The 18,505-nt window shown below is 38.4% G+C and overlaps 1 protein-coding gene and 1 long non-coding RNA gene across 2 annotated transcripts in view; one reads left to right on the top strand and one right to left on the bottom strand.

The window, feature by feature from the left end:
- EPB41L5 (erythrocyte membrane protein band 4.1 like 5) overlaps window positions 1-18,505 on the top strand; it is a 171,459-nt gene that overhangs the window by 99,825 nt on the left and 53,129 nt on the right. Inside the window, 2 exon segments of the mRNA XM_017891982.1 lie at window positions 12,889-13,052; window positions 17,178-17,275. Of these exon segments, the coding sequence (XP_017747471.1) occupies window positions 12,889-13,052; window positions 17,178-17,275 (262 nt within the window).
- The window catches only part of LOC108542112 (uncharacterized), a 24,430-nt gene continuing 18,813 nt past the window's right edge, over window positions 12,889-18,505 (bottom strand). The window contains exon 3 of the long non-coding RNA XR_001889166.1: window positions 12,889-13,034. This is a non-coding gene — a long non-coding RNA (uncharacterized LOC108542112). The remainder of the gene's footprint in view (window positions 13,035-18,505) is intronic.

The following is an 18,505-nucleotide window of genomic DNA, read 5'->3' on the forward strand; positions in this document are numbered from 1 at the left end:
CCTCTGTTCTGTTCCATTGGTCTATATCTCTGTTTTGGTACCAGTACCATGCTGTTTTGGTTACTGTAGCCTTGTAGTATAGTTTGAAGTCAGGTAGCGTGATGCCTCCAGCTTTGTTCTTTTCGTTTAGGATTGTCTTGGCAATGTGGGCTCTTTTTTGGTTCCATTTGAACTTTAAAGTAGTTTTTTCTAATTCTGTGAAGAAAGTCATTGGTAGCTTGACAGGGATGGCACTGAATCTATAAATTACCTTGGGCAGTATGGCCATTTTCACGATATTGATTCTTCCTATCCATGAGCATGGTATGTTCTTCCATTTGTTTGTGCCCTCTTTTATTTCATTGAGCAGTGGTTTTTAGTTCTCCTTGAAGGGGTCCTTCACATCCCTTTTAAGTTAGATTCCCAGGTATTTTATTCTCTTTGTAGCAATTGTGAATGGGAGTTCACTCATTTGGCTCTCTGTCTGTTATGCTTGTGATATTTGCATATTGATTTTGTATCCTGACACTTTGCTGAAGTTGTCTGTTGTTGGTGTACAGGAATGCTTGTGATATTTGCACATTGATTTTGTATCCTGAGACTTTGCTGAAGTTGCTTATCAGCTTAAGGAGATTTTGGGCTGAGACGATGGGGTTTTCTAAATATACAATCATGTCATCTGCAAACAGGGACAATTTGACTTCCTCTTTTCCTAATTGAATACCTTTATTTCTTTCTCTTGCCTGATTGCCCTGGCCAGAACTTCCAGCACTATGTTGAATAGGAGTGGTGAGAGAGGGCATCCCTTTCTTGTGCTGGTTTTCAAAGGGAATGCTTCCAGTTTTTACCCATTTACTATGATATTGGCTGTGGGTTTGTTACAAATACCTCTTATTATTTTGAGATACGTTTTATTAATACCTAGTTTATTGAGAGTTTTTAGCATGAAGGGCTGTTGAATTTTATCGAAGGCCTTTTCTGCATCAATTTCAGAGCCTGTTATTGGTCTATTCAGAGATTCAGCTTCTCCCTGTTATAGTCTTGGGAGGGTGTTTGTGTCTAGGAATTTATCCGATTCTTCTGGATTTTCTAGTTTATTTGTATAGAGGTGTTTATAGTATTCTCATGGTGATTTGTATTTCTGTAGGATCGGTGGCAATATCCCCTTTATCTTTTTTTTTTTTTTTTTTTTTTTTGGAGACAGAGTCTCGCTCTGTCGCCTAGGCAATGGCCTAATCTCGGCTAACTGCAAGCTCTGCCTCCCGGGTTCACGCCATTCTCCTGGCTCAGCCTCCCAAATAGCTGGGACTACAGGCGCCCGCCAGCACGCCTGGCTAATTTTTTTTATATTTTTAGTAGAGACGGGGTTTCACCGTATTAGCCAGGATGGTCTTGATTTCCTGACTTTGTGATCCACCTGTCTTGGCCTCCCAAAGTGCTGGGATTACAGGCGTGAGCCCCTGTGCCTGGCCCCCTTTATCATTTTTTATTGCATCTGTTTGATTCTTCTCTCTTTTCTTCTTTATTAGTCTTGCTAGAGGTCTGTCAATTTTGTTGATCTTTTCTAAAAAAAAGCTCCTGGATTCATTAATTTTTGAAGGGTTTTTTTGTGTGTCTATCTCTTTCAGTTCTCCTCTGATCTCAGTTATTTCTTGCCTTCTGCTAGCTTTTGAATTTGTTTGCTCTTGCTTCTCTAGTTCTTTTAATTGTGATATTAGGGTGTCGATTTTAGATCTTTCCTGCCTTCTCTTGTGGGCATTTAGTGTTATAAATTTCCCTCTACACACTGCTTTAAATGTGTCCCAGAGATTCTGGTATGTTATGTCTTTGTTCTCATTGGTTTCAAAGAACATCTTTATTTCTGCCTTCATTTTGTTATTTACCCAGTAGTCTTCAGGAGCAGGTTGTTCAGTTTCTATATAGTTGTGCGGTTTTGAGTGAATTTCTTAATCCTGTGTTCTAATTTGATTGCACTGTAGTCTGAGAGACAGTTTGTTGTGATTTCTGTTCTTTTACATTTGCTGAGGTGTCCTTTACTTCCAATTAGGTGGTCAATTTTAGAGTAAGTGTGATGTGCTAAGAAGAATATATGTTGTGTTGATTTGGGGTGGAGAGTTCTGTCCTTTCTCCATTTCTTGTTTTTGTCAGGTTTGTCAAAGATCAGATGGTTATAGGTGTGCTCTCTTATTCTTGATTTCTCTATTCTCTTCCATTGGTCTTATATGTCTGTTCTAGTACCAGTGCCATGCTGTTTTGGTTCTTGTAACCTTTACTGTAGTATACTGTAGCCTGTATTGTAGTATAGTTTGAGGTCGAGTAGCATGATGCCTCCAGCTTTGTTCTTTTTGCTTAGGATTGTCTTGGCTATTAGGCTCTTTTTTATTTCCGTACAAATTTTAAAGTATTCCTTTTCTAATTCTGTGAAAAATGTCAGTGGTAGTTTAATGAGAATAGCGTTGGATCTATAAATTACTTTGGGCAATATGGCCATTTTATTGATACTGATTCTTCCCATTCATGAGCATGGAATGTTATTCCATTTGTTTGTGTCCTCTGATTTCTTTGAGCAGTGGTTTGCAGTTGTCCTTGCAGAGGTCCTTCACATCCCTTATTAGCTGTATTACTAGGTATTTTATTCTTTTGTAGCAACTGTGAATAGGAGTTAAATTATGATTTGGCTCTCTGCTTACCTGTTGTTGTTGTATAGTAATGTTAGTGATTTTTGCACATTGATTTTATATCCCGAGAGTTTGCTGAAGTTGTGTATCAGCTTAAGAAGCTTTTGGGCTAAGATGATGGGGTTTTTAGATACAGGATCATGTCATCTGCAAACAAAGATAATTTGACTTCCTGTCTCCCTATTTGAATACCCTTTATTTCTCTTGCATGATTTCCCTGGCCAGAACTTCCAATACTATGTTGAGTAGGAGTGGTGAGAGAGGGCATCCTTATCTTGTGCTGGGTTTTAAAGGGAATGCTTCCAGCTTTTGCCCATTCAGTGTGATACTGGCTGTGAGTCTGTCATATATGGCTCTTATTATTTTGAGATATGTTCCTTCAATACCTAGTTTATTGAGAGTTTTTAACAGGAAGGGATGTTGAAGTTTATTGAAGGCCTTTTCTGCATCTATTGAGATAATCGTGTGGTTTTTGCCTCTAGTTTCGTTTATGTGATGAATCGCATTTATTGTTTTGTGTATTTTGTACCTTGCATCCTGGGGATGAAGGTAACTTGATCGTGGTGGATAAACTTTTTGATGTGCTCCTGGATTCAGTTTGCCAGTATTTTATTGAGTTTTTTTTGGCATCAGTGCTCATCAAGGACATTGGCCTGAAGTTTTCTTTTTTTTGTTGTATCTCTGCCAGGTTCTGGTATCAAGATGATGCTTGCCTCATAGAATGAGTTAGGGAGGAGTCCCTCCTTTTCAATATTTTGGAATAGTTTCAGTAGAAATGGTACCAGCTCTTCTTTGTACCTCTGGTAGAATTCTGCTGTGAATCTATCTGGTCCTGGGCTTTTGTTGCTGTTGTTGTTAGCAGGCTCTTTATTACTGCCTCAATTTCAGAACTTGTTACTGGTCTATTCAGGGATTCAATTTCTTCCTGGTTCATTCTTTGGAGGGTGTATATGTCCAGGAATGTATCTGTTTCTTCTAGATTTTCTACTTTACTTGCATAGAGGCGTTTATAGTATTCTCTGATGGTTGTTTATATTTCTGTGGGGTCAGTGGTGATATCTCCCTTATCATTTCTGTTTGTTTATTTGATTCTTCTCTCTTTTCTTCATTAGTCTAGTTAACAGTCTATCTATTTTGTTAATTTTTTCAAAAAACCAACTCCTAGACTCACTGATTTTTTTGAAGAATTTTTTTTGTGTGTGTCCCTCCTTCAGTTCAGTTCTGATCTTGGTTATTTCTTGTCTTCTACTAGCTTTGGGGTTTGTTTGCTCTTGGTTTCTAGTTCTTTTAATTGTGATGTTAGGTTGTTAATGAGATCTTTCTAGCTTTCTGATGTGGGTATTTAGTGCTATAAATTTCCCTCTTAACACTACTTTAGCTGTGTTCCAGAGATTCTGGTACGTTGCCTCTTTGTTCTCAATAGTTTCAAAAAACTTCTTGATTTCTGCCTTAATTTTATTTACCCATGAGTCATTTAGGAGCAGATTGTTCCATTTCCATGTAGTTGTGTGGTTTTGAGTGAATTTCTTAATTTTGAGTTGTAGTTTGATTGTGCTGTGGTCTGAGAGACTTATGATTTCAGCTCTTTTGCATTTGCTGAGAAGTGTTTTACTTCTGATTATGTAATCAGTTTTAGAGTAGGTGCTATGTGACAATGAGAAAAGTGTATATTCTTTTGCTTTGGGCGGTTAATTATGTATTCATCTATCAGGTCTGCTTAATCCAGAGCTGAGTTCAGATACTGAATATCTTTGTTAATTTTCTCTCTCAGTGACCTGTCTAATATTATCAGTGGGGTGTTAAACTCTCCTGCTATTACTGTGTGGGAGTCTGAGTCTCTTGGTAAGTCTCTAAGGACTGGCTTTATGAATCTGGGTGCTCCTGTATTGGGTGCATGTATATTCAGGAGAGTCAGCTCTTCTTGATGAATTAAACCCTTTACTACTATGTCATGGCCTTCTTTGTCTTTTTTGATCTTTGTTGGTTTAAAGTCTTTTTTGTCAGAAAGTAGGATTGCAACCCCTGCTTTTTCCTATTTTCAGTTTGCTTGGTAAATTTTGTTCCATCTTTTTATTATGAGCCTATGTATATGTTTGCACGTGAAATGGGTCTCTTGAAGACAGCATACCAGTGGGTCTTGGCTCTTTATCCAGCTTGACGTTCTGTGTCTTTTAATTGGGGTGTTTAGCCCATTTACATTTAAGGTGAGTATTGTTATGTGTGAATTTGATCCTGTCATCAAAGGATCCTGTCATCAAAATAACTAGATGCTAGCTGGTTATTTTGCAGACTTCTTTATGTGGTTGCCTCATAGTGTCATTGGCCTGTATACTTCAGTGTGTTTTTGTAGTGACTGGTAGTTGTTTTTCCTTTCCATACTTAGTGCTTCCTTCAGAAGCTCTTTCAGCACAGGCCTGCAAGAATTCCCTCAGCATTTGCTTGTCTGAAAAGGATCTTATTTCTTCTTCACTTAAGAAGCTTAGTTTGGTTGGGTATGAAATTCTGGATTGGAAATTCTTTTTTGTAAGAATGTTGAATATTGGCCCCAGTCTTTTCTAGCTTTTAGGTTTTCTGTTGAGGAGTCTGCTGTTAGACTGATGAGCTTCCCCTTGTGGCTGACCTGGCCTTTCTCTCTGGCTACTCCTACCATTTTTTCTTTCATTTCAACCTTGGAGAATCTGATGATTATGTGTCTTGGGGTTGATCTTCTTGTGGAGCATCTTACTGGAGTTCTCTGCATTTCCCGAATTTGATTTTGGCCTGCCTCGCTAGGTTGGAGAAGTTCTTCTGGATATATCCTGATGTTTGTTTTCTAACTTGGTTCTGTGCTCCCTGTCTCTTTTCAGGTACCTCAATCAGTCATAGGTTTGGTCTCTTTACATAATCCCACATTTCTTGGAGGTTTTGTTCTTTCCTTTTCCTTTTTTCCCCCTCTATTCTTATCTACTGGTCTTATTTCAGAAAGGTAGTCTTCAAGTTCTGAGATTCTTTCGTCTGCTTGGTCTGTTCTGCTGTTGATACTTGTGACTGCATTGTGAAGTTATCGTATTGTGTTTTTCAGCTCCATTAGGTCAGTTATGTTCCTCTCTAGACTGACTGTTCTGGCTATCAACTCCTATACCATTTTCTCATGATTCTTAGGTTTTTTGCATTGAATTAGAACATGCCCCTTTAGCTCACCAAAGTTCATTATTACTGACCTTCTGAAGTCTACTTCTGTCCATTCAGCCACCTCAGCCTTTGCCCTGTTCTGTGCCCTTGCAGGGGAGGTGATGTGGTCATTTGGAGGAGAAGAGGCACTCGGCTTTTTGAGTTTTCAGCATTTTTGCGTTTATTCTTTCTCATCTCTGTGGGTTTATTTACCTTCAGTCTTTGAGATTGCTGACCTTTGAATGGAATTTTTGTGGGATCTTTTTGGTCGATGTTGTTGTTGCTGTTTTCTGTTTGTGTTTCTTTCAGCAGTCAGGCCACTCTTCCATAGGGCTGATGCAGGGGTTCTGCTGCAGTCTCCGGTTGCCTTGGTTTTTCTCATAGCTGGAAATATCTCCAGTGGAGGCTATGAAACAGCAAAGATGGCAGTCTGCTCCTTCCTCTGGAAGCTCTTCCCAGAGGGCACTGACCTGTTAATGGCCCAGATGTTCCTGTAGGAGGTGTCTGAACGCCCCTGTTGGGAGGTCTCACCCAGTCAGGAGGAATGAGATCTGGGATCTGGGACATGCTTAAGGAAGCAGTCTGGCTGCTTTTTGGTACAGCAGGTGTGCTGCATTGCGGGGGACCCTTCCTCCTCTGCACCTTTTGGACTCCCAAAGCTGGCAGGCTGGAATGGCTGAGTTGACTGAACCACAGAGATGGCTCCTTCCAGGAGCTCCATCTTAGGGAGAGATGAGAGCTCTGTCTGTATAACCCTGGTTGGAGTGACTGAAGCCCCTCTAGGGAGGTCCTGCCCAGGGAGGAGGAATGGATCAGGGTCTTGCTTGCAGAAGCAATCTGGCCACAATGTAGCAAAGCAGCTGTGCTGCACTGGGGACCCTTCCTCATCTGGACCATTTGGACTCTCCAAAGCTGACAGGCTGGAACAGCTGAGTCAGTCAAACCACCGAGATGGTGGCTGCCCCTCCCCCTGGGAGCTCCATCCCAGGGAGATATTAGAGTTCTGCCCATATAACCCTGGCTAGAGTGGCTGAAGCCACCCCACAGGGTGGCCCTGCCCAGTGAGGAGGAATGTATCAGGGTTCCACTTAAAGAAGCAGTCAGACCTAACTTTAATAGTGACAAAAGTTTTAGAGGAATGTTCTTTTAGATAGGTCACTAAAAACACATGTGACAAAAGAAAAATTGATAAGTTTAGAGTTCATCAAATATTAAGACTGTTGTATTTCAGAGGATACCATCAAGAAAATGAAGAGACAACCCATGGATTGGGAGGGAATTATTAGCAACTTTTCTTGTTCTGTACAGAGATTTGTCTTTTTTCTAAGCATTCCCTACTGTTTGATTAGATTTAGATTAATTCAGTCCTTCTAATTAATGGCCACTTGTTAATGTGTTTCACTGCCTTTGGAAGATTTTTAAAAATCTCTTCTGCTCTTTTTTGTCCTCATACTGTCACACTAGAGTAGTTTTATGAGAAAGAATAAAACTTGTGTGTTTGTTATTCAATGTTTAATCCCTCATGAATGTCTCCTCTCTTGGTAATTATAATCATGATCATGATTATAATGGATAATCATTATCCCCTCTAATATTGCTTCTCTTTCGTCATTTCTGTTTTTCCTTTTAGAATTTCTATTAAATGTATGTTGCAGCTTTCAATTCATGTCAATTTCTGTATTTCTTACCTTTCACGTTTACTATGCCTTTTTTGTTTTTGTTTTTTTGAAACGAAATCTTGCTCTGTGGCCCGGGCAGGAGTGCAGTGTCATGATCCTGGCTCACTGCAACCTCCACCTCACAGGTTCAAGCAGTTCTCCTGCCTCAGCCTCTTGAGTAGCTGGGATTACAGGCGTGCACCACCACACCCAGCTAATTTTTGTATTTTTAATGGAGACGGGGTTTCACCATGTTGGCCAGGCTAGTCTCAAACTCCTGACCTCAAGTGATCCACCTGCTGGGATTACAGGTGTGAGCCACCACACCCGGCCCATGTTTACTGTGTCTTTATCTCTGTTACCTTCTTAGTGATTTCCCTAATTTTTGTTAGTGTCTTTTAATTCAGTTATGTTTGGTCTAGCTTGCTGTGTTTCTTTTTTTCAGTGTTTAATTTGATGACACCTCTCAGAATCTGCTGTTGTTTCACAGCCTCCTTTCCTGTTTTATTCTATCCCTCCTTTATATCTTTCAGCACATTTAATATACTTTAAATTTCTTTTTAGACTGTGTTATATCCTTTCTGTAAATACCTTAGCTGTAAATACCCCTGTTTCTTGGGTTTGTTGGTTGTCTTAGCATCAGATATATGTGCTTTGTAATTTTTTGTTTGTGAGTTCAAATTGTCTTGTGTTAAGCAGATTTGTTTGTTTTCTTTCCTTCTTGCCATGCTGTTTCTGCCCTGTTAGTTTTGAAATTTCCTCAACCTTACTTTTTGAAATCCTCAGCTCTGAAGGTTTTATAGTAGGATCTTTCAGAGAAATTACCTTCAGTCCTTGAGCCCAAGATACAGTAGTCTGATCGTTGGTTGCACAGATATTTCTAATTCTTTCCTTCATTGCAGACAAAGGTTTTTTTTTTTTTTCTTTTATTTGAAACTTTAAAACTCTAAACTTGTAAATAGAACTTTTTCAGCCTCTGTTCCTGTCTAGAAAACCTAGTCCCCTGGTTTCAAGTAGTGCATCTGACTGTTGTTCACTGCTTCCTCACATGAGGTGTTTTGGGTTTCATGTTCCCCAGTGTTGGAATTTTGACCCTGGTTTCTGTTTTCACTCTCAGCCCTTCACGTGCCCCCTTGCTTGAGCCACACTTAATTACTAGGAGTTCATCACTTGCTTTTAGAAAGGGCTGAATATCCCACTTGACTTGTCTCTTAATTACTGTATTGATCTGTATAAAGTCAACTTTCCCCATGTCTAGCTCATCATTTATAGATATAAGAACCATCTTACTTGTAATCATTGAAACATACTTTAAATTACAAAAAGTCCACTTCTAATTTAACAATTTCCCCTTTACCCATTCTCAAAATATACAGTGGTGCAGTGGTGAATGGGGATGGGGAGTGTTTGTCTTTTTTTTTTTTTTTTTTTTTTTTGTTCTTTTCTTTTTGATACAGGGTCTCACTCCTGTTGCCCAAGCTAGAGTGTAGTGGCACAATCTCGGCTCATTGCAGCCTCCACCTCCCGAGCTTAGGTGATTCTCCCATCTCAGCCTCCTGAGTAGCTGGGACTACAGGCATATGCCACCATGCCCAGCTAATTTTTTTGTTTTCAGTAGAGATGGCATTTTGCCATATTGCCTAGGGCTGGTCTCAAACTCCTGGACTCAACCAATCCTCCCACCTTGGCCTTCCAAAGTGCCTGGATTACAGGCATGAACCACTGTGCCTGGCCTGTTTGTTCTTTTAGTCTTTACTTTCTCCCCTTATTCTTGTGGTGCTCACATTGAGGGATGAAGAAGAAAGAAGAGGAAAGGGGACGAAGACTTACTTGGTTGGTTCTTTGGTAATCCAGTGATGGCATATGTGCAAATGCTTGCTCTTTCGTGCTTCTCATTAGTGTGTTTTCTCAGAGGCCATCATAGAACCAGTCACTTCCCCAACATAGGCAATGTACTTCATATTTCACCTCTTCCAACACCCTTCTTCACTCCCCTCATTTCTGGCTCAGCTCCTGCCCACAAGTATCCTTTTACTATTTAGATCATCTGACCTTGGTACCTTTTGGAGTTTCATTGATTGAGCTTAAAGTTGGACTTAACACTTGGCCCAGGGGAAGTACCTGCATTCTTTTATTTCTCTCAACTTTTTATTTTAGAAAACTTCAGACCTGCAGAAAAGTTGAATGAATGGTGGGTGAATAGCCATATGCCCTTCCTGTAGATTCACCAACTTAATATTTTACCATATTTGCTCGCATTTGTTTCATTTCCTTGGCTGGCTAATGAGAATCCTAATGCAGGCATGACATTACTTCATTCCTATGTACTTTTGCATGAATCTCCAAAAATCAAAGATATGTTTATGTTATACTCTGAAAATTTAACATTGGTATAATACTGTTACCTAATATACAGTACCTATTAAGATTTTCCCAAACGTTTCAATACCTTTTATAGCTGTTTTTCCTCCTGACCCAGCATATAATAAAGATTTCAGTTCATTTTTCATGTTTCTTTAATCATGAGCAGTTCCGCCAGCCTTTTTTTTTTTTTTTTAACTTTCATAACATTTGACTTTTTTTAAAGGAGTCTACACCAGTTCTTTTGTAGAATGCCTCTCAACTTAGATTTGTGTGATTATTTTTTCATGACGAGATTGAGGTTAAACCTTTTTACTAATGTTTTGTTAAGGTGATATTCACCAGAGTTCTCTGTGAAAGTACTTTTTCCTGTATAATCTGTGGAGTGTCATTTTAAGACCGAATGGATTTCTTACTCCCTAACAGTCTTTTTTACCCTGTAGTTTTAGCATTCATCGATAATTTTTGCCTGTATCCATTATTAACTTGATATTTGTAATATGGTGATGTTCTAATTCTGTCATTTCTTCTATAGATAGAAGTTGGTTTTCTTCTGTAAAGAGCAACTTTCCTCTTTTCTCCCACCTTCAAAAGAAATAATTTGTTGTCAGCATAGACTCATGGATTTTTTCATTGTGTTATTATCTATTTCTGTAATTACTCATTTTGATGTGCAACTTGTTCCAAACTCGTCCTCTAGGGAGTCTATACATTCTTGCCCTGCCAAACAGTGGAAATGCAGCTTGTCCAGCTGCCAGCCTTTTCCCTCCTTTGGTAAAGTTGGCTCCAGTCAACTTACTGAGTTTGGACCTCTCATTGCTAAGGGAGGCACTTAACTCATGGGAAATATATTTACATGTGCTCCCAAATGTGCAGATTCATATGTTGAATTTTCCTAAGAACACTCCTCTGCCACACACACCTGACATACGCCTGGTAGTTTCTGCGGCTCAGTAATCTCCCACCACAGAGTAAGATGCCTTTCTCCTCTTTCACAAGTTCTTTTAGAGCTTCCATTTACCTGATGTGATTTTACAATGCCCCATTCTCCTGGGGAAGGAAGGAGAAAAGTCACAGTTCCTTTTAGTCCTTTGAGTTCCCTCACAGAATGTCTTTTTGGGATTTTTTTGTCTTTTCTTTTATGGCCTGATGTGCTCTAAGGCTCTCTTTTAGTCCTGTGCAGATCTTTAGAATATAAGATGTATTGGTTTGCTGGGCCTACTGTTACAAGATACCACAAACTGAACTTTGCCTCAGTGAGATGCTAGAAGTCCAAGAGCAAGGCGTTGCTAGGGTTGCTTCTTTTGAGGACTCTGAGAAAGACTATTCTGTGCCTCTGTCCTCGCCTCTGGTGGTTTGCTGGCTGTCTTTGGTGTTTCTTGGTTTGTAGATGCATCACCCTGATCTCTGCCGTCGTCTTCACATGGCATTCTCCCTGTGTGTATCTGTGTTCAAATTTCCCCATTTTATAAGGATATCAGTCATAGCTGCCTACCCTACTGTAGTATCATCTCATGCTAACTATAACTTAATATAGTAATATATATGCTATATTAACTTATACTAATATATATACAGAGAATTCCTCGTATGCTTTGGATAACTAGCCCCTTATCAGATACATGATTTGCAAAAATCTCCCCCCAATTTGTGGCATTTCATTTTCATAATGGTTCTTTGACACTGAAACATTTTTAGTTGTGATGAAGTTCATCTTATTTTTCTTTTATGGATACTTTTAGTGTCATATCTAAGAATACCCCACCCAAAGTCCAAAGATTTTTTTCTTCTATATTTTGTTCTAAAGTTTTACAGTTTTTACTCTTAACACTTAGGTCACTTACCCATTTTGATTTAATTTTTGTGTACAGTGTGAGGTAGGGCCTAAATTAATGTTTGCATATGGATATCTGGTTGTCCTAGTAGCATTTGTTAAAAAGTCTGTCTTTTCCCCTGATTCATGTTGTCAAAAAGGCTTATATTGTCACAAGTTCCTTATATTTCATAATATAGACTCTCAATTTTGTTGATTTACACGCCTGTCTTTGTGCCAGTATCAGCCTGTCTTGATTACTGTGGCTTTCTAGTAAGTTTTCAAATTCAGTAGTGTACATTCATTTTTGAAATTGTTTTCACTATTCTAGCTGCTTTGGCTTTCATAAATCCTAGGATTGGCTGGTCAATTCTACCAAAAAAAAGTCCTGCTGGGATTTTGATAGTGAATACATTGAATTTACACATCAGTTTGGGGAGAAGCCATCTTGAATATTAAGTGTTCCAAACTGTGAACATTAAAAGTCTTTATTTAGATCTCCTTTATAAATGATTTTCAGTGTACAAGTCATACATATCCTTTATTAAATTTATTCCTAAGTTTCTATCCCTTTTGATGTTACTGTGAATGAAATTGTCTTCATAACTTCAGTTTCCTATTACTTACTGTTCATGTATAGATACACAATTGGTTTTTCTTACATTGATCTTGTATTCTGCAACTTTGTGGAACTTATCTATTTAGGTTATTTATTTAACCTTACTTATTTAGGTTATTTTTCTCCCTTAGGTTTTCAGGTGGGAGGGCAAACCAGTCCCTATCACTCCATTTTGGCTGGGAGAAGACGTCTACTCAAAGGGTTGTGAGAGATGAATAAAACCAGTTGAGATAAAAACTTTTCCATGAATCTTTTTTCAACAAAGACCTTGTTAGTATAGTCCCTCAGTATCCATAGAGGATAGATTCCAGGACCTCCCTGAGATACCAAAATCCACAGACGCCCAAGTGCCTTATATGAAATGGTGTCGTGTTTGCATGTAACATACATGCATCTTCCCATAAACTTTAAATCATCTCTAGATTACGTAGAAAACCTAATACAATATAAATGCTATGTAAATAAACTGTATTGTTTTTATATTTTTTAAATTTTCATTTTTGTTTTATTTTTGATTCATGGTTGCTTGAATTCACAGATGTGGAAGTTGCAGATACAGAGGGTGAGCAGTGTTTTAATTTTTTCATGTTAAATATCTTGGTCTCAGTGAATTTTCTATTTCCATTGCAGCCTTCCTCTGAATATTGATTTGCTGAATAGCCCAGACTTATTGGAAACAGCGACTGGTGATGTAATTGGGGCATCTGACACTATGGAAACATCCCAAGCACCGAATGGCATTAATGTAGCCACCAGACTTCCTGGATTAGGGGAACCTGAAATTGAATATGAGAGTAAGTAAATGTTCCATAATACATCACTCACACCTTTTTATCTTCCTTTGATATAAGATATTTAAATTAGCTTCTCTAATAATATTTTTTATGCTAGTTGAACTTTTAAATTTAATTCAGAAGAGTTATGCCCTCTTGCCTGTTTGACTAAAGGGAACACTGAAATATTTAAGATAACATAATTGAGGTCATCAAACCTGTGTGTCATTTATAAGACATTAAACATTTAGGAGTCTTCATTTGCTTTTTTCTAGAGTGGAAACATTTTCTAGGGCATAGGATTGAATGAATGTTTGAACATCCCATTAGCTCTTAGAAAGTATTTTGTTATTAATGAGGATTATTATTGCCTAGGCCCACAAAAGAAATAACACAGAAAGAATGGTGCTTTAACACACACACACACACACACACACACACATTTTTGAAGGTTAAAAGGAGACAGTAAATCTCTCATTGAAAATGTGTATATATTTGTGAGTTTAGTTTTATATGAAAGCATAACTTGTTTATAAACAGCAGTTTCCTGTTGAATCTCACTGTAATGCATGTTCATTTTAAAGCAGCTTGTATTTATTTGACTCTTGACAATTTGATTTCTATTGGAGGCTAAAATTAGCCACCAGCATTAAACAACTCAGAAAATTGCCCTAGGTATGCTGCTGTCTCTGAGACTATAGAATACAGCAATAGCATTTAGTAATTTAGCAATAAATGTTAGTGAAAAGTCACACAGTGCTTCTGGTTAATAGAACATGTTGAAGTATTACTAATAAGTGGTGCTAAAAATTTATTTCCTAAGAAATCACTACAAACAAATATTCTGGTACATCATGGTTTTTTATTGACATTTAACATGTTTAAATTTTGCTTGTTAGTCTCAGGTCAGAGAAATAATAATTTAACTTATTACATTGGTAATTTCAAAGTAATTTGATTTTTTAAGGTAGTAGTCTGTTATTAGATTAAGAAAATATCCCCCATTACTATTTCTCATGTACTTTCTCTGTAGTAAACTTATTTTGAATTGTCCAGTTTTGACAGCCTTTCCCTGGACTCCACTTCTTGTTAGCAATGCTTGCTCTTATTCTCACTTATATGTGGGAGCTACACAGGGACATAAAGATGGGAACAGTAGACACTGGGGATTCCTAAAGGAGGGATGGAGTGGGAAAGGGCTGAAAAACTTCCTATTGGGTGCTGTGTTCACTATCTGGGAGATGAGATCAGTAGAAGCCCAAACCATGGCACCACGTAATATACCCTTGTAACAAACCTGTACATGTACTCCCTGAATCTAAAATTAAAATTAGGCTGGATGTGGTGGCCCGCGCCTGCAGTCCCAGCTACTCGGGAGGCTGAGGCATGAGAATCGCTTGAACCTGGGAGGCAGAGGTTGCAGTGAGCTGAGATTATGCCACTGAGCTCCAGCCTGGACCACAGAACAAGACTCTTGTCTCAAAAGAAAAAAAAAAAAAAAAAAAAAGAAAAGAAAAAATTAAGTTAAATTAAAATTAAAAAAAGAAATTTGCTTTTTGTTTCTAGAAAGAATTGAGACATGGCATAGCAAACCCAGCAGGATTTAGATTCAGCCAGAACCATGACTATCTTAAGGCAGAGTATTTCCAGGGTTAAAAATAAAAATAGTCTCCTTTAAAGAGATGGCAGTATTGATTTTATTTACATTCCATTTGATATCCATTACACGAATTCACAAAGTTTAATTTTTCCAGTGCTGTAACAGTGTTGTATTAGTATCACTTATTGAGTACATACTTTTTGCAAAATATGTTAGCTTAGAATTTACATGGTAAAATGAACTAGGGATGCTTAGAAAAGATCAAATGAAATATAACACTCCAAATATTTGGAAATCTGATATATCAAAGAATTAGTTTTATGGCACTTTATTGGTGAACCTTGGATGAGCAATTTGCAAGTATGGGGAAGCAGATTGTACATCAGTTAGGGGAAGTTTTTAAACTGTTTATGCTGTATAATAGAAATAGGTTCCTGGCCAAGCGCAGTGGCTCGCGCCTGTAATCCCAGGACTTTGGGAGGCCGAGGCAGGTGGATCACCTGAGGTCAGGAGTTCGAGACCAGCCTGGCCAACATGGCGAAATCCAGTCTTTACTAAAAGTACAAAAATTAGCCAGGCATGGTGGCGGGCGCCTGTAATCCCAGCTACTTAGGAGGCTGAGGCAGGAGAATCACTTGAACCCTCTCGAGAGGCGGAGATTGCAGTGAGCCGAGATCGTACCACTGCATTCCAGCCTGGGCAAGAGTGAGACTCCATCTCAAAAAAAAAAAAAATAATAATTAAAAAAAAAAAGGTTCCTAAGAGTTAGTGAGCACCTCATTACAGAAAGTATTAAAGCAGAGCTTGAATGTTGTCAAGGTTGTGGCGGAGGAAATTCTTGCATAGTGTGGGGGTTTCATTCATGTGACCTACTCCATTCAGACTTATAACATTTGCTCAAAATCAATCAGTGAGAATAATTAGAACATTTTATGTTAAGAATTTAAGTTCATCAATTTTGATATCCAATTGTGTATTTTATTTTGGTTGTAATGTCAAAATCCTGATTCACATAGGGAAATAGTTACAAATGGTAAGTAAAATAGCTTGTGCTGCATGGCAGGATGTTCGTGGGACAAAAAAAATTTAGCAGATAAAGGTTTAACAACAACAAAAAGAGTATTCAGGATGAAGTAATTTGAAGCATAAGAAAACCAGGAGATAGCAATTAAGTAAATAGATAGGTAATGAAGTAATGAGAAGTAATAAATAAAGAATAAAGTAATAAATAAATGAATAAAGAAGTAAATGAGAAGACCAGTGTTGAATTACTGGTTCTCAGCTTTGGTTGTACTTAAAATCACCTGGAGAGTTTTAAAAACTACCAGTTCCTACCTCAAAAGATTTTGTTATAATTATTCTTGGGTGAGCCCTGGGAATGAGAGTTTCTTGAAAGCTCTCCAGCTGATTTTTTTTTTTTTCCATTTTTAGAGACGGAGTCTCGCTCTGTCGCCCAGGCTGGAGTGCAGTGGCACGATCTCAGCTCACTGCAAGCTCCGCCTCGCAGGTTCACGCCATTCTCCTGCCTCAGCCTCCCGAGTAGCTGGGACTACGGGCACTCGCCACCATGCCTGGCTAGTTTTTTGTATTTTTAGTAGAGATGGGGTTTCACTGTGTGAGCCGGGATGGGATGGTCTCGATCTCTTGACCCACCTCGGCCTCCCAAAGTGCTGGGATTACAGACGTGAGCCACTGCGCCCTGCCTCCAGCTGATTCTTAATGTGTAGCCAGGGCCTCTACTCAGTTAACTGATGGCCACTTTTAGAAGATCCCTTTGACCCAGAGGATATGATTTCAAAGTTTTCTCCTCTTTTCTTCTGATTATATAGAAATTATTAGGCATTCAACATTTTTTGTCAAGTGACAGTGTAAAATTTTATGCTCACGTCAAATTAATCTCTGCAAAATAAGATTATTTCAGGATAGTTAGTCTTCATTTAAAGATGAATTGTGTCTAATGTATTATCTTTTCAGTGGTTAGAGGACTTTGTAATGTATTTTGCCACTAGGAAGAACATTATGAAGACAAAATGCTTGTCTTACGTCACACCTGATGGTACCAATATATAATATGTTGAATCAGTGAATGAATAAATATATATTCTTCATCACTTTGTTCCACGTAAATTTAGTTTTAGGCAGTCAGGGTCAGTGAACAAAGATGGCAAAGTGTTGAGGTTAGACACGAGCCTGGGTTGTAGTTATGAACGAAAAGGATCATGTCACAAGTGTTCTGTGCCTTTTGAGTCTCTTGGCTAGGTAAACCTTAACCACACATGCTATGGAGATTTCACGTCTACTTGCTTTTTAGGAGTGCTGCAGATTTAGGGTGGTGTTTCTACTTAGGATTAACTCTTATTCAGATTAATGGACAGGTAACTGGTTATGGAAAGAAAATACATTTATTTTGTGTTTATCTGGATTATTACTTTTAATTGATGATAACTGATGTTGAGAAACTAAAACAAAACAAAACCATACTCTCACACAGCTAGCTGTGACAGCCTGGCAGACGGAGGGATTATTTTGCCTTTTTTTCCCCCCAGCATTAAAAGACGCCTCAGAGAAGCTCAAACAGCTTGAGATGGAGAACAGTCCTTTGCTGTCCCCTCGATCCAACATCGATGTTAACATAAACAGCCAGGTATTCAAATTTCCCCTGCGTATACCTGTTACATATCTCCAGAGCTCCCAGAAATCTTTTCTTTCCAAAGACAGTACTTTTTTCTTTGGCTGGGAAATCTGTCTGTGCTGATTTCTTATAAACCTGTTTTCTCATTTTAAAGGATGAAATCTGTAGATGTTCAGGAGGGAAGGGGGAAACTTGCGTGGCAACATGAATTGTAAGGTGATTGCATGATTTAAAAAAAAAACCACAGTCAAGATGACTGTTAAACCTTTTATTTTGATTCACCCATTCTAGGTGAAGGACTTGCTGAAGCCTTTGGAAATTACAGAAGGATTTGTTTTAAAGAGAGCTCCTCTGTGGTATAAACAAGAAAGAATAGAATTTCCGATGCTTTAACTTCATCTGTCATTCCTTTATCTCCCCTGTCCCCTTTAAATTTTTTTTGTTGTGGGGTGGGGAATACATACTAATTACACCAGTCAAGCTTCAATTTATAGTTTGACTATGATTTTCTTATTTCTGTGTTAAATAACTTACAGGAAGAGCTAAAATAAATCAAATGAGATGGAAATTTTATAATTAATCATATCAGCTACCAGATGGCCCCACTAAATGGAAGAGTTGATTTTAGGTAATGATCTAGAAATGCCCTTTTTTTTTCTCTACATATAGACAACTGATAACATGGCCAAGATGAATTTTGTTTTTGTTTTAAAGAGGAAGGGAGAATGGCTGAATCACAGTGTTCTTCCATCCTTGGATAACTAACTGGAATTTCTTTTTTTTTTTTTAATTATACTTTAAGTTCTATGGTACATGTGCACAACGTGCAGGTTTGTTACATATGTATACATGTGCCATGTTGGTGTGCTGCACCCATTAACCCATCAGCACCCATCAACTTGTCATTCACATCAGGTATAACTCCCAATGCCATCCCTCCCCCTTTCCCCCTCCCCACAATAGGCCCCGGTGTGTGATGTTCCCCTTCCCGTGTCCAAGTGATCTCATTGTTCAATTCCCACCTATGAGTGAGAACATGCGGTGTTTGGTTTTCTGTTCTTGCAATAGTTTGCTGAGAATGATGGTTTCCAGCTGCATCCATGTCCCTACAAAGGACACAAATTCATCCTTTTTTATGGCTGCATAGTATTCCATGGTGTATATGTGCCACATTTTCTTAATCCAGTCTGTCACTGATGGACATTTGGGTTGATTCCAAGTCTTTGCTATTGTGAATAGTGC

This window comes from Rhinopithecus bieti, unplaced genomic scaffold (assembly GCF_001698545.2).
Source record: "Rhinopithecus bieti isolate Rb0 unplaced genomic scaffold, ASM169854v2 scaffold_19969, whole genome shotgun sequence".
NCBI lineage: Eukaryota > Metazoa > Chordata > Mammalia > Primates > Cercopithecidae > Rhinopithecus > Rhinopithecus bieti.